Source organism: Trifolium pratense, linkage group LG6, assembly GCF_020283565.1.
Source record: "Trifolium pratense cultivar HEN17-A07 linkage group LG6, ARS_RC_1.1, whole genome shotgun sequence".
Lineage (NCBI taxonomy): Eukaryota > Viridiplantae > Streptophyta > Magnoliopsida > Fabales > Fabaceae > Trifolium > Trifolium pratense.
Genome location: NC_060064.1, coordinates 18,716,684 through 18,733,818, shown reverse-complemented (window position 1 = coordinate 18,733,818; position 17,135 = coordinate 18,716,684). Strand labels below are relative to the sequence as shown.

Genomic DNA, 17,135 nt, shown 5'->3' with positions numbered 1-17,135 from the left:
ACTCTTGTGGAGGGCGAGAGCGCAAATGCACGGATTTTCTTCCTCCAACGCTTGCAAACGTTGGTCGCAACCCATCCGGACCTTTGCTTTAAATTGTTGTTAGGCGCCTAAACACCGGTTGGCAACATGTTTATTGCATTCGGCACATATCACATAACTTCATGAGGACCTTCAAGAATGCAGATATGAGAATACAATTAAGCCTATTTGTTTATGTATGAAAAACACTTTTTTTTTATTATGTCCTTAACAAAATTAATTTTTGTTCCTTTAGGATACTCCATGACTCAACCGAGCATCACATACTACAGGAGCCAAATCAGGGATTGGTCTGAAGATGTGGCGAAGTGGGTCGACGATATTCCAAACAAACAGTGACTACAAGCACACGATAAAGGGCGGCGTTGGGGGCACATGACAACGTATTAAAGGGGACACAATCTTCCAATATATTCATTGGTGTAGGCAACCTATTATAGGTCGACTGAAATTTTCGTAAAGAGAGGGAGGCAAGTCCAAGCAATGATGGCATTTGTTCTGATTTAATCAGAAAAACTCATGGAAAATCTCGCAAAAGAACGAGCAACATCAAACAGGAACATTTAAGGTCGATCTCGACAAAATATGGTGTGATTATGGCGAATTTTAGGATTTCCTGGCCTTTTTTTTTTATTATGATACCCTCACCTTTTTTTTTATCCTTTTTACCATCTAACCAATAGTCGTAGTCGTTGGTGAAATATGAGTACTCGGAGAGCTAAATCTTCTTCAATGTTCCTCCAAGAACCAAATCAATTAAAATGATATTTTTTAGGCTTAATTAGTAAAATGGTCCCTTAAAGACATTTTTGGTTTCATATTGGTCCCTTAAAGAAAAAAAGGTCCAAATAGGTCCCTTAAAGAAAAAAAAGTCCGAATAGGTCCCTTAAAGACATCTCCATTAATCAGTTTGGTCCTATTTAGACCTCTTTTTAGGGACCAAATTGATTAACGGAGATGTCTTTAAGGGACCTATTCGGACTTTTTTTTCTTTAAGGGACCTATTTGGACCTTTTTTTCTTTAAGGGACCAATATGAAACCAAAAATGTCTTTAAGGGACTATTTTACTAATTAAGCCTATTTTTTATTGGCTTGAAATATGAACAACCAAAAATGAAATACACATGATGACTGTGACAAAATTAAAGATCTTTTGATAAATTATTTTGGATTTCCTGAAAGCAATATTGCTAGATAAGAGGCAAACAAACGATCAAGAAAATGTTGCTGTAACCAGTATGGAATTAGAATATCGGATGAAATTTTTTTATTGATGATACAATTAGTGGAGACAAATCTCTACTTTTTGTTAGTTGCGATGTTTCATCTACAAAGACAGACCGTGTACGTTGGAGTTGATCATAAATTTCTACCAGGTGATTTTAATTTTTTTTGTTAATGTACAAACTATCCATATATTTTTTTATAAACAATATTATTAACTTATTTATTTATATGTAATGTATAATTAATCATATCAAAAAGGCAATCCGAAGATTGAATGTTGATAGTTTTATTGCTATTATTGATGTTTGTTTTGGAGGAAGTTTTCCTCTCATGTTTAATAAAAAAAATTGTCATGTTTTTGGCATCAAAATCTACAGAAGAGTCGGAGGATGGAGAATACGGTTCATACTTCACAAATTGCTTAGTAAAATTTATTCAGAAGGAATCTAACAAAATAACAATCGATAAATAAACATTCAGATGTTTAAAGAATAATTTGCAGTGCTATTTTACCTAAATTATTTTTTAAAATTGAATGTTTAAAGAATAACCCGACAACACTTGATAAAGTTGGTGGTACTTATAAACCATCAACTTTTTTTTAAAAAAAAAAAAAAAATACCTTAATTTTTAAAAGAGTGTTACCTTAGTAAAAAGTGACAGCTGAAACTTATTAAAGAAAGCACAGCGAGGCTCATGTGATGCCTGTTGTTACCTACACAAACTGATGATGATAGCCTATCCATCTTTTAAATTATTTTCTCTGTCTTAAAATATAAGATCTAGTTGACCACAACACGTATATTAATGCATAATTTTAATCACTAATATCTTTAGTTCTATATTTGTGAAAATACTTATCAAAACAAATCAAACAAAATCTTAAATGTTAATGTTTAAGGAGGGTGTATTGGATTGAGATTTCATGGGATTTTAAAAGACTTTTTTATGACAAAAAAATATTGAGGTATTCAATCAAGACTTTTACAAAAGTTAAATAAATCTTGTGGTATTCAATTAAGACAAATATGATTTTTTTTTCAGGGCAATAAAATCCGTTGGTATTCAATTGAGATTTGGTACTACTTTTAAAATGTCTACTGGTATTCAAAAGTCTACCGATTTTGATGGATTCTTCTATGGAATGGATTTTGAGAGACTTTTTAGTTGAAAATACACTTGATAGACTTTTTCAACAATCTCACCAAAAGCCTTGAGACTTTTTTGAAATCTCCAAGACTTTTTATTTTCATCATCACTGTATCAAATTTTTTTTTCTTTATTTTTTCATAGTTCATCATCACTGCACTCCTTCTTCTTTTCTTTGTTCACTTGTTCAAGAATCTCACCAAAAGACTTGAGACTTTTTCAAACTCTCCAAGATTTTTTACTTTCATCATCATTATATCGGTTCTTCTTCTTCTTCTTCTTCTTCTTCTTCTTCTTCTTCTTCTTCTTCTTCTTCTTCTTCTTCTTCTTCTTCTTCTTCTTCTTCTATCAAATATGTTTTTTTGCAAAAAAATATTTTAACAAATTCTACATCTTTTTTACAAACTTTTGATTCAATACAACTTTTTACGGCAAATTTTTTTTCGTTACCTTCATCGGCTTCTTTTCCCATCAATGGTGATAATGGTTTTTATTTGTGATTAGAAACATATACGTGAAAAAAATGTAAGGCTTTTTTTTTGTTTAAAAATTTGGATTCCCAAAAAAATATAATTTCTTTTATTAAAATTTATTGATTCTTTTAAAATTTGCCTAATATACAAAAGTTTCTTAATATATAAAGTATTATGAAATCTTGATTGTAAAAAGTTTTTTGAAAAAAATCTCTCAAAATCCATTCAAATCATGTGTTAAAAATCTTGATTGTAAAAAAGTCTCTGTAAAAAAGTCTTTAAAATCTCACAAAATCAATATAGTCCAACAAAATCTCATAAAATCATCAAGACTTTTTTTGCCAAAATTGTCTCATGAAATCCCAATCCAATACACCCCCCTAAATTTATATGTTATTAAAAAAATACAGTCAAAACAAGATGCATGAATAGTACATTTAGTCAAAGTAGCTTTTATATATTGAGATAGAGAGAGTAAATGCATATGTAGCAGTAGTACAAGTGTGTCTAACATTATCTGAAATTTCAATTACTGTAGATAATATTTTTTAAAAGTATAAAATCAAGACTTTCTTAATTTTTATAGCTATAATATGATTCGGTTTCATATGAGTCACATTGTTATGTTTCTTTGTTTTAATCAAACTGCTATCAATTGAGTAATTATTTCAATCCTAAAAATAAAAATAATCACCGACTTATATTTCCAAACAACAATAAATCTAGTCATTAAAATTTTAAATATTTTTTAACTAGTACTGGTGCAACATTTTTTAAGTTGTAGTAGCAGTGATCTAGTATATTACTACTCCCTCCGTCCCAAAAAGAATGACCCAGTTGACCGAAACACGCATGCCAATGCATAACTTTGGCGACTAATATCTTTAATTGTATAATAGTAAAAATTATAAAAAATTGATATTTTGAAAATACTCATCGAGACGAATCTAACAACATCTTATATGTTAATATTTATTTTTATTTATTAGTAGAAAAATATGGTCAAAACAATATATATGAATAGTAAATATATTCAAAATGGGTCATTCTTTTTGGGACGGAGGGAGTAGAATTTTTCAAAATAGAGAGAATCCTTTTCCTAAGCCTATACTATATCTATATGGATTGACAGCACCAGACAACCCACCAGCGGTTTTATGTTTTCAAAGACTACAGATTTGACATTTAAATTGTCTTTTCATAAACCTCCTCTCTCCTCTGTATCACTGAATACACTGTTAGAATTTGGGAAAGTACATTTCAATTTTTATGGCCTTTTACTTATGCATACGTACTAGTACCACTACTATGACATATTATTAGGTTTTTTTTTTTTTTCATATTTACCACCGTTTAAAATATTATTTAGCAAAATAACACTCTTTTAACATTATATACTCCCCTAAATACTACCCTATATAAGTAAATTAGCAAAATTACACTTAAGTTCATTTATTTTATTTATTTGTAATACTTTAATTTTTTATCATTTTTTTATTACGTTTATTATAGGTGCATATTATACTGCTATACTGGTGCATAATATACTTCTGTTTTTTTTTTTTTATATAATTATGAAATATTAATATATTTTGCAAATGCACGTCCAGTGTTATTTTTATATATCAATGACGAATATAGATCATTAGTGTTGGATTTATTTGTATCAAATCACACGGTACTACTTTTTTTTATTTAAAAGAAACTACTAATTTAAACAAACTTTTTTAAGGTTGTAATTTACTTAACAACTCAAATTTGTGGTTATATTAGTATATGAGTTAAATAAATTTTTGGATCATATAAATATTTACAGTTTCGTTTTTAGTCCTTATATAAAAAATTCAGCAAATTTTGATCCTCTAAAATATGTGACAGCACAATTTTTATTCTCTACTTTTAAGCAACCCATGTGCACTCTTCACATTTTTTAATGAGTTGCATGTTTATAATATTGTAAGAATCTCTCTCACAAAAATTAATGTTAACCTTTTCAAGAGATTTCTATGAAAAAATAAACTCTTGCACGAAAGATTTCTATAATGTACTAAACATGAAAGCAAATGAAAATCCAAATTTCAAATGATACATATAAGTTTTTTTGAACAAGAATGATACACATAAGTTGATTTAAAAGCAGAGATTAAAAGTTGTGACGAAAAATATTTGAAGGATCGAAACTTGTTGAAATGTTTTATAGAGACTAAAAAATAAATTTGAGATTTTTATTGGGACTAAAAAAATAATAATATAGTAATATGATCAGTAACTATATAAAATAAGATATTATATGTATTAATTAAAGTAGTAGTAACAAAGCAAATCATAGCCTAAAAATGCAAAATGTGGAAAGAAGGGTAGAGAGATAACTTCATTAGTGTCTCTTTTTAATATGTTTATTTATATAATGAAGTGATTCTAACAAATGTTTATTTTATATATTAGATGGTATTTCTATAACTGTGATTTTTTTTTCTAGTCAGTTATGTTAGGCGCCAAGTAAATCTGGTAGTTCATGAGTTAGCTCAAGTGGCTCGATCTTATGCTAGTCACTATGTCTTTGATTATTGTCCACCTTGTATTCAAATCATTTTGATTAATGAAATGAATTAAGTTTGCTTGTGTCAAAAAATAATAAACTGTGATTTTTTTTTAACAAAAAAATCTTTGTTAAATAAATTAATTAAAAAGAAACGGTTCATCTCATGCCTCATAGCAAGATCGGTCATGATAATGTCCACCAAATATGGTGAACAATTTAACAACGTATGGAAAACAAGGCACAATAAGTCGCTTATATAGACTACTTGCATGCATTTTCTAAACAAAAACAATTAACAAGTCATTGATACAAATTTCTCTGGTGGAATTAATATATTGGGTTGAAAATCAAGTTCTTTCTTGTATGGAATTTTCATTTCAATGGTTTTGGTAGTTTTTCATTCAAAGATTTGTTCTGACTCATGCCTTCAAGGTCTCCTAATTAATTAATTAATAAAAAAGTCATACTGGATTTGCTAATCATCCTTGTTTTCTTTATAATATTATTAAAATATTTCATCAGGTCACAAGAACACTTTGAAAAATCACACATACCAAGAAAATACATTGAATTTAGTTATTTTCATTTAATACTCTTATAAATTTAAATTTATTCTATCTGTACCCTTATTTAATTACTCTTAATTCAATTAACTAACTTATTTTTAAATTATCTCTCATAATAAATAAGAGCATAAGTGAAATTAAATATTTAAAACATTTGAAAATTAGTCAAAGTTTTTTATAAAAATGACCAAATTATTTTTTCAAAGTGTACGTTCCTTATAAAAACAACTGAAGGGAGTAATTTTCTTTGATACACACCGTCATTTAAAAAAAATACTATTGTCAATCAAAGCAAAACCGTTTCATTATTAAAAATATATTTGATTTTAAGATTTAATTTGTAAATAATCGATAGTCTCAAACTTTTTTACACATGCATAACACTTCAGTTAGTTCTTAAGAAAAAGAATCTTTGATGATTTGATGTTTGGACGAGACATAAATAATATCTGATAAAAAATTGCCTTACATAAAAATAGAATTTGGATTCGGACGGAATATAAACACTACTCCATATTTCTTTTCACATCTGACATATGTTTCACGGATGTAAAATCCTTAAGTAATATGTCATTTTTCTATTAGTGAGTCTAATAGAGAATGTTTTGTATAAGAAACAAACTCGAATTTTCCTAAATAATTTATTATTGGTGGAGCTTATTAACTAATTTAACTCAATCACTTGGTTTCACGTGGATATTTGAGGATTAATATATTTAAGGAATTAAATTCATAAAGAAAATGACAGCATAATATAATCTAATTGGATGAATACGCAAAAACTTTATTCTCACGGTGCACAAAAATAATGTCTTAATTTTAATCATATATTAATTGTTTAATTAAAACTAATATATAAAGTCATACTCACAATACATTAAAATTAAGCTCATATTATTAAGTTGGCATAGTAATTATGTAATTAAAAAATGAAATCAACGGTAGTAGGTACATAGAATACAATTCCCCACTTTTATTTGACAGGACCATATTAGTATAATCCAAGGAGAAATATTGGTATAATATTTGGAAAAATTAGCCCACAGTAAAGTGTCAACCAACAACATTAGAAGTTTCTATATATACATTTATATGTGACCATCAACATTCATACTGAATCAAACAAAAATAAAAAAGTGAAGTGTAAAGTAAGATTTTGCAAAAAAAAAAAAAAAGTGTGATAATGGAAGAAGGAAAAGGAAGGGTTTGTGTTACAGGTGGTACAGGGTTTATTGGTTCATGGATTATTAAGAGACTTCTTGAAGATGGTTACACTGTTAATACAACTGTTAGATCAAATCCAGGTAACCATTTTTTGAAAAATATATATCAAGTAAAATTTTCATAAAAGGAAATTAGAAAAATCAAATTCATTTTAATTATAGTATTATTTATTCTTCACATTGTTAAGTAGCTCACTTGAACTAAATTGTAGTTAATATTAACAAACAAAATTATTCATACTCATTTAAATAAAGTGGCATGATAGACCTACGTGATTTCGATAAATAGACTATTCGTCCGGTTTCAAATATAATAAAAAATTATTTTCTAAATTTATTGAATAATTACTGGATTTGATCTATAATATATATCTGATATATTAATTATTCGATGAATCTAAAATACAGTTTTTTGTTTATATTTGAAATCAGAGAGCATGTTTTATACTAAAGATCTATTTTTGTTCTCATATTTTTTTTTGTCTTAATAATGTAATCCTTAACAAAAATTAATACTAAAATAGTTTATGGTATTTTTATACGGAGGATAAATTAATCTCTTTATTACAATGAATTGAAGACTGGATTAGGTCATTATTTTATTACAATGAATTAAATACCGGATTAAGTCATTATACGATTAACTTCAATAATATTATTATTTATCAAATTCGGCTGCAAAGAAATCGTGAAGTACAAAGTTGGTTTTCTTTTTAATTAGGTCATTAGGTTGGGTCTAATGATAAAGAGTTTGGATAATATGCATGAGGTCATGAGTTTGATTCTCAGTTTCATTGTAAACGGAAAAAAATGTTGGTGTTGGTTTTTTTTTTATGTTAGAAAAATAGATTACTATTAAATACATTAATTTGTTATAAAAATGTTTTGAGTCAATATATTAAAAATTAAAATGTTTAATTTTTTAAATAATTTTTTTTTAAAAATAAAATATAATCTTTAAAGAGCATCTCAGATTATTCGTCAGCGAGACCCCATTTTAAAAAAAAGACTATGGATATTCTCATCCCTAATTCTTAAATTGTGTTTATTGTTGACTAGTCAACCTCTTAACAAGAAAAACAAATCACATGTGATTTTTGTTTATTGTTGTTATTATAATATTATTATGTTTTTCATGTAATAGTACATATGTCACCAAAATTTTGTAAAAAAAAATGTTATACAAATATACAATAACAAATAAAAATACAACACCATGTACTGTTTGACTTTTTAATAAATTTTTGTGTATGTACATAGAGTGGGTGAACTATAATGTCGTATTTTTGTCTGCAAAATATAATCTGATGTTCCAATAACAATCATCGTTTGTAAATAGCAGGGCAAAAGAAAGATGTTAGCTACCTCACAAATCTTCCAAATGCAACTCAAAAGCTAAAATTTTTCAATGCTGATCTTAGCAACCCAGAAAGTTTCAATGATGCAATTGAAGGATGCATTGGAATATTCCACACAGCCACTCCAATTGATTTTGAACAGAACGAACCAGAGGAAATAGTGACAAAAAGAACCATTGATGGAGCATTAGGAATTCTAAAAGCATGCAAAAATTCAAAGACAGTGAAGAGAGTTATTTACACTTCAAGTGCTTCAGCTGTTTATTGGCAAGATAAAGAAAAAGATGTAATGGATGAAAGTTATTGGAGTGATGTGAATATTCTTAGAAATTTGAAGCCATTTGCTTGGTCATATGCAGTTTCTAAGACACTAGCTGAAAAGGCTGTTCTTGAATTTGGAGAAGAACATGGGTTGGATATTGTTACTCTTGTACCAAGTTTTGTTGTTGGACCTTTCATTTGTCCTAAGCTTCCTGGCTCTGTTTATGGTTCACTATCTTTCTTGTTTGGTAAGTAAAGTTTTTCTATATATTTAAGCTAGAACACATACCAATATATTTGTCCATATATTTAAGCTAGAGCACATATATTTTTTTCTTAAATTAAATTAATGAAAATTAAGAAATGGAAGTTGTTGGTTGCATTCATCAGGTGATATTGACAAGAATCCATTGGTTGCATCTCGTTTCCATATGGTTCATGTTGATGACGTTGCTAGGGCACATATATTCTTACTTGAACATCCTAATCCAAAAGGGAGATATAATTGTTCACCATTCATTGCAACTATTCATGAAATAGTTCAAATTATTTCTTCCAAATACCCTCAATTTCAAATACCAACATCCAAGTGAGTTCTATATATTAATTATTTGTCCTTCTCATCTTATATTTATGTAAATGACTAAATTTATGTAATATTAATTTTATTTTTACTAACATTATTTAATTTATTTTCATCTTATAGAGAGTTGATTGAAGTTAAAGGTCCTAAGCTTCCACATTTAACCTCAAAAAAACTCATGGATGATGGATTCAAGTTCAAGTATAGCCTTGAGGAAATGTTTGAGGACGCAATTGAATGTTGCAAGGAAAAGGGTTATCTTTGAACCATGAAGTTAACAAAGATGATCGATGATAATTAATAAATGATGTCACTAGACATGGCTTAAAAAATCTGAGCTTTTTTTTTTTTTATAATAAAAAAATTGTAGATGAGAAATCTTTTACTAGTAAAAGGAAGGTTGAATTGTTCATAAGCCTTCATTGTGATGATGTGACACTCTAAGAAAATGTTTTTAATCTTTGTTAAAATCTTAATATTATCTCTTTTAATTTATTAAATTAAATCTAAAAAAACTAATACATTATATTAAAAGGTAATAAATATTGTTAATGACATCAACTTAATGAAAAAGAATACGGAAAATCAATCTACTCACACTTTATGAAATGAATACATAAGGTCAATAAATATAATTAGGGAGGTTATTATGCTATGTGACTCAAAGAATTCCAATAAGGGCCCGTTTGGTGCGCAGGATAGCATAGTGACAGGATAAGATATAAAACAGGATAAAGATAGGATAGGATAACAGCAGGATAATAGCAGGATAACAGTTATACTCAGTTATCATATCATATGTTTGGTGCACACAGGATAACAAACATGATAACTTATTATATTTTATTTTTAATACATACTTGCTCATAATAATATGATAACATATATAACATATTTAATTGACAAAATTACTCTTGTAAAACAATTGTTATTTTTTTAAAATTATTTTCTAATACTTTGAATTTTATAAATAAAAAATATAAATAAGTAATCAAATAACTTTATATAATTTAAAATAAAAATCATGAGAAAATAATCAAGTTTAATTTTTTATATGAATCATGATCAAATAAATAACTCAATAATATATACATGTTAGATAAGCCAAATAAATATATGATATATCTCATACGTAAATAATAAAATTACTATTGCAAAATAATTATATTTAATTTTTTATAAAATTTAAATTAATATCCCTATTTGTCAATTTTTTAATAATCATTTTACTTTAAAATATTGTAATTTTAGTAAAATTTTGATTTTTTAGAATATATAAATTACAAAATTACCCCTGTGAGAAAATCATATATATTTAAAAATTAATTATTTTATTATTTATATTTTATTAATTTTATTTTATGTATTTTAAAATATATTTTATAAAATAAATCAGTAATTTGTTTTTCTTCTTATCCTATCCTGCCGGTAACCCAACTCAAATTCAGGATAAGAATTATAACTAGAGAGACAGGATAGGATAAGCTTCAGGATTAACTTATCATATCCTGCTGTATCACCAAACACTGGATTGCGACAGGATATGATACAGTTATCATATCCTGTCTCTTATCCTGTGCACCAAACGGGCCCTAATAAACATATACGTTCATAAAATTAAGAAACCATAGACACAGTAAGTATATATAGATACTAGCTAGCATGAAGATTTTATCATATATATATTGAGACTTTTGCAAGAAGAGTCATACATGTTTGGGTATTCAACTATTCATATTATAGGTTTTATTTGGTGTGTTTTCAAGTTTAAAGTTTATTCTATTTTTAATATCCATGTCCATTTTTCTTACTTTGTTAAGATTCAAATTGTTCAAAGATAACAATGTAACAGATCTTGAGGATGTGAATTATGATGATTTAGCAACATGTCAGTTTATACGTAAGTAATTTAACTATACTTAAACTAAGGGTTTTGTATATGTAATGTTAAAAATAAAAAACACATATTTTTGATTTAGCAACACGTCAATTTGTATATTGATGGCAAGAAACTCATTCGTCTAATTTTTGCAGGGATATCATACATTTGACTGTCAGTATCACTACTGTCGTGAGTTACTACTTTGTGTTCATATATCTTCCCCTTAAGCAAAATGCATTATTATTTTGAACCTTATATAAATTTTTTTAAAAACAATGGCTCTTAACTTTGTTTCTTTTTTCTACTAAACATACTGATTATTCTTTGGCATTTCAAGATGATAAGAATGTGAATGGAAATCTCAAATCGATTGTATTAAGTATTTTAGAAGATATCATGACAATAATTAAAAATATAGGCATGTATATATCACACTTCTATACAATTTTTTCATACTATATATTGTTCACACTTACTTTGAGTGTTTGGGTAAAAAAGTTAATTAATCTCGCATAAGAGCTTATAGAAACTGCGGTAAACTTGCATAAGTTAGTGATGATAAGTTTCGACCAATATTGTAAGATAGCTATATGATGATGGACTTCAACTCTAGCAGCTCTAGAGTACTACTAGGATTCATTAAGCAGCTCTAAAGCATGAATGTGCAACTTAGATATCATCATTAGAGAAATTTTTTGGGAGGTAATAAATATAATGTATTATTTCTCTTCATTTTTTTTATATTAATTATGTTTGACTCTTAATGTGTTGAAAATATAATTTACTTAAAATTTCAATTTGCAATATAATATTCTTATACATTATGATCTCATTCTATTGTTTCTTTTGAAGGTATTGACTATATATCTATTGTCAACATGAAACACTGTCGTTAAGAACTTTAATATGTAGTACGTACTAACTTTATGGTTATTTTGTAATAGATAGTTTTTAAGAGATTGACATTAAACGTAATGTGAATTTTTTTTAATGTGAGCCACATTTTTAGATTTAATTTTTCCATTTATTTTACTTTAGTAGTTTTTTTCCTTTTTATAATTAGCCTTCCTTTTGTTGAATATGAAATATAATTATTATTATTAAACCTAATTAAATTCAAATATATGAAATCAATATCCAAACTTATATATTGGCGATAAAAATATTCAAGTTTATATTATAACAAAAATAAACTAAATATTCAAGTAAATATTATTTTCTACCAAGTGAATATGTGAGAAGAGATTAAAAAAAAAAAGACTAAAATGATTTTTAATTTTTCTAATTTTTTTATAGATGATCTATATGATATAAACTTTCAATCGAATAATTTTTTTATAAAATTTATATTCTTTATATCACTTAACCACGGTGGACCACTAGTATATTATTATAGTACTTTGTTATGATGCTCCTTTTGACTGTTAACATATCCCACAGAGAGATTTGGTAGACAGTGTATTGATGGTTTGCATACTCCCAAGGCGGATCGCTTTTCTCTGACTTTGTGGCGGGAAAGTTAAGTAACTTTCAGCAAATGTTGTTCTTTTAAATTGGTTCTTGACAAAACCGTTTTTAAAAGATTTTCTTTTAAATCGGTTCTTGACCAAACTGTTTTTAAAAAGATTTTTCTTTTTATTTTTAAACCTTGGATGGATGTTACGCTCTGATACCAGATTTTTCTTGCTAGGTAGCTGCATTTGCGGAAGGTAATCTTTCGAGGGTCTTTTGAATCCTTGAGAGATTTAAGTCTCTTTGGAGACATTTTTGAAAACTTCTAATGTCGTCTTCATCATATGTTTGGGTTTGTGATGCCCATTCTATAGTGCCTTCAAGGCGCTCTATATTATACTTAACCACATCATAGAATCCGTAGATATGTGTGGGGTCTCTTTCTAGAATCATTTTTAGAGTTTTTTGGTATTCTCTTAACTCTAATTCTAAAATGTATGCCCAAGTTGCTCCAGGCATCTCTTAAATTTTTCTATCTAAATTTTGGACTTGTAAGGATAGTCCCTCTATTGAACTATGTAGCTTACTTAGCTCTTTTTGTTCTGAGATATAAAAATCTCTTTTGGGTGGTGTTATTCTAAGGCTTTTGCTTCTAAATAACGATTTGTCTTCTGTTTCCTCAAACAGATCTCTGTCAGCTTCTATTAAAGAACAACTATTCCTTGCTAGGCTTCTTAATATAGGTGACTTTAGAGTCACTATAGGTGCAAACAATTCGTCAATATGAATTGTGTCTTTTCCTTTGAATTCTATACTATGATGTGAATTACTCAAAGCATAGTTAATTCTATAGTAAATGGTAAAGGGGTGATTACCTTTTTTCATAAAATTTTTGTTTTTCATTTTATAATGAAAAACTATAGATCTATCAAGATCCTTATCTTTTAGGGATAAACCAATTTGTAAATTTATATCAAATTTGATTTTACCATATTTTAGATTGCAATTTCCTTTTGCAATTGTTGCTTGATCTGTGTCTAGAATTCTAGAGTCTTTTAAAGCTATTTCTAGAGGTGAATTAATACCTTTCATAAAAGTACTTTTAATTAAAATCTGAATGGTTGATATATGAATATAACCAATTTTAGATCTTTCATTTTCTGGAAAGGTTTTAATTCTTTCTTTAAGTTGAGTTGTATCTATAGTAGATATAACTATATTTCCATGAGTAGAATCAATGGGAATTGCTTCTTCTCCTGTCATTATTCCAAATTTCAGAATATTTTTTCTTGAGAAAATATTTTTGAACATGTTATATTTTCTTTTGAAATTTTCTTCTGCAGTTAAAGATAATTCTGCACTTTCTATTTTATTATTACAGATAGCATCTGTGTGATAGCTAGATGTTTCTTCGAAATATGATACTTCAGTCATATTGATCTTTGAAATATTTTAACATGTATTTGAACATTATTTAAACAGAACTTTGATATTCTATAGTATTGAAAGATGTTAAATAAATTTAACATAAACATGTTTATACCTGATTTGATATTCTTGAATTTGATTTTGAATTGATGACTTTCGTCTTTGTTATCAGTCCACTACGACCGTCTATGATTCTTTCGAATTTTGATTTGTGAACGCTCCAGAGTATTACCTCAACGTTCTGATAGCTCCAGAGTATTACCTCAACTATCAACACTAAAATTCTAAGATTTTAGGAGAAATGAAAAACTTCATTCAAACTTAATTTCATTCTGATTACAAACGAGCATCAAGGCTCTTATTTATAGCGGAGTAGGACTCACAAGTGGTTCACATGTCCCTATCCGTGACAGCTATTAAAGCAAAAGAAAAACGCACTAAAGAAAACGGACAAACAATAATTTACATAAAGTAGATGCCTTAGTGATAAGGCAGTTTTATCCGACCCACATTTGTCTGCCACTACATTGTGACGTGTTGTTTTCCACTGAGTACTTTTTTGTCGTTTTGTGCCGACGATTTTGGCGGACAGATTTCACACACGTGTCCTTTGTAACTTTGTGTAAAATTTCTACATAGTTCTTCTTTAATTACCATGGGTAATTTTGTGTAGTCTTCCTTTAGCTGGTCAATTCTTTCTTCAAGATTTTTAACAGCCTGTAAATCTTTCTCCTTGGCTGGCTTTCTGGAATCGCTGTAAACGATTGTTGATGGATCGTCGTAAACAACCCTGTAGTTTGTTTGCTGGGTTAACCTGGTAACCTTTTGTCTGAAGTGTTTCATCTGTGCAATGTAACTGGCTGGGTGCCATTCATTTTTTTCTTTCGACATAGTTGGATATGTCTTGTTTGATATCCCTATTTTGATGAGATATTGTGGTTTTATGGTTAAATCCAGAGTAATTTCATCGTACCATGGATATGTTGAATCAATTTGAAGGAATATTTCTTTTCCTTTGGCAAAGAGATTGTTGAATTTTTGTACTAGGTTTTGAAGTTCTTCTGGAAAGTATTTGAGTTCTCCAAAACTTCTTTGTTCTTTTTCTTCGAGATAAATTGTGCTGATCAATCCATTTTGAAAGAATGATAGACAAAGCTGATTGTCTATTCCTGGAAGTAGGACCGTTTTTGAACATCCATACTTGTTTGTTGGGTAGAAGCAATCTGTAGAGAATTCTTCTATATAGTTATTTATCCATTTCCATCTAAGACTAAACTCTGTGAAAGTTGGGTCTGCTAAGTGGAATGTTTTTTGATGTTCTAGCTGGCGGATTTTATCAATTGACAGCTTCTTTTTTGACTCCATTGTTGAAGATCTTTGGATATCTTTTGCTGCTGTAATTTCCTTGTAAGGACCGTAAAGAGCTTGTTCTGCTTCTTTAATGGTTTTGTAGCCTTTGTGGCGTACATTTTTTCCGATGATGTGCTGTTTTGCTATTGCCCATTTTCTGTAGATCCCTTTCATTGGACCATCGAAAATGACATAAGCTTCGAACTTTCCCATTTCATTATCTACGGGATCGTTTGTTTGGATAGTTGTTGACAAACCATTTTTTCTTGCTTCATCTTCTTCTTCTACTTCATCAGCCCATGATTTCTTGCTGTCTGAAGTTGTTTCTGAAGATTCTTGTTCCTTTTTCAAATCACTTGGTGCTATTGCTTCAATTGGAATCTTCGAGTTTTTTGGAGTTGAATACTTTACATAGTAGTTGTATTTTCCAGAATCTTGTCCAAGCAAGTCCCAATTTTCTTTGGTGTTGCTGCTGCTTTTTTCTTCAGTTGGTTCACTGATGTTTGTATATTGTTGCAAATTTTGTAATGTTGTAATTATCTCCCCCCTCTCAGAAGAGAGTTTTGTAAGACGCTGTTGGGTAGCTTCAATTTGCTCGTCTTTTTGTTTCAGATTATGTTGCAAGATCTTTATTGCTTGCTCCATTCCCGTGTAAGAGTATCTGCAAAACTGTTGTTTTCAGATTTTATATACTGAATGTATGGTTGAAATTGTTGTAATTTCATCTGCCAACGAATTAATCGTCCGCTTTTATAATCTGCTTTTATATTATATCTCCAGAATCCTGTTAGATATTTTGAATCTGTTCGTAAAAGAAACCTAGAGGGTAGAAGTTCTACTCTCCATTTTTCTAATACTCGAACACATGCAAGTGTTTCTAACTCAGCTATCGGATATCTTGTTTCTGTATCAGAAAAAGTTCCCGATATGTATTTACAGAGTAATAACTCTTTTTCCTTTATATTAAATTTAGCAGAGTAATCTACCAAATTTTGTTTTTTATCTGTCTTTCTTTCTTTCGAAATTAGATCAGATTGTATATCTGAGGTTACGCTCAGATTTTCACCAAACTCGTTGAGTTTTAGTGTTGCTTTTCCGTTAGGGAAAGCTCTCATACATCCTGCCCATGTATCTTTGGATGCATCAATTTCGACAACTAGAAAGTCATCATTTGTGGGATTGTAAAGCTTTGGTAGGACTTGAATTTTACTCTTAATTGTTTTCACAATCTTAGTATCTTTGTCTGTCCATGACCAAGGAATTTTTTCAGAAATTTTCTTTTGTAAAATTTTTCTTTCTTTTGCCAAGTCTTTAAAAAATCCTTCATTGGCAATATAATTCAAACATCCTAAGAATCTTTGAATTTGTTTTCTATCCACTAATACATCAGGGAAAGCGGAAATCTTTTCCTGGGTATGTGGCGCTAAATTGAGTTCTCCATTATCTTTTATGATTACTCCGAGATACTCAATTTCAGTTTTACAAAGTTGTGATTTCTTTTTTGAAATAACAATTCCTTTTTCTCTAATTCTTAAAAGAACTATTTCAACATCCTTGATATGTTGTTCTTTTGTTCCTTTTGTAAAAATAAGTATATCGTC

At 28.4% G+C, this 17,135-nt stretch overlaps 2 protein-coding genes across 3 annotated transcripts; one reads left to right on the top strand and one right to left on the bottom strand.

Moving 5' to 3' along the window:
- The first annotated feature begins 7,107 nt into the window (after window positions 1–7,107).
- LOC123889338 (vestitone reductase-like) lies at window positions 7,108–9,887 on the top strand. 2 transcript variants are annotated; one of them, XM_045938627.1, is made up of 4 exons: window positions 7,108–7,301; window positions 8,560–9,087; window positions 9,230–9,428; window positions 9,546–9,887. In XM_045938627.1, the coding sequence occupies exons 1-4, from the start codon at window positions 7,181–7,183 to the stop codon at window positions 9,685–9,687; spliced, it is 990 nt and encodes a 329-aa protein (XP_045794583.1). In that variant the 5' UTR covers window positions 7,108–7,180; the 3' UTR covers window positions 9,688–9,887. The 2 variants fall into 2 exon arrangements, with proteins under 2 accessions (XP_045794583.1, XP_045794584.1); XM_045938628.1 differs by having other exon boundaries at window positions 8,563–9,087; window positions 9,546–9,866.
- Window positions 9,888–12,990: 3,103 nt separating this feature from the next.
- Window positions 12,991–14,687, bottom strand: LOC123891861. The gene is made up of 2 exons (XM_045941740.1): window positions 13,344–14,687; window positions 12,991–13,244 (listed from the first exon to the last, which is right to left on the bottom strand). The coding sequence occupies exons 1-2, from the start codon at window positions 14,188–14,190 to the stop codon at window positions 12,991–12,993; spliced, it is 1,101 nt and encodes a 366-aa protein (XP_045797696.1). The 5' UTR covers window positions 14,191–14,687.
- Window positions 14,688–17,135: the final 2,448 nt, after the last annotated feature.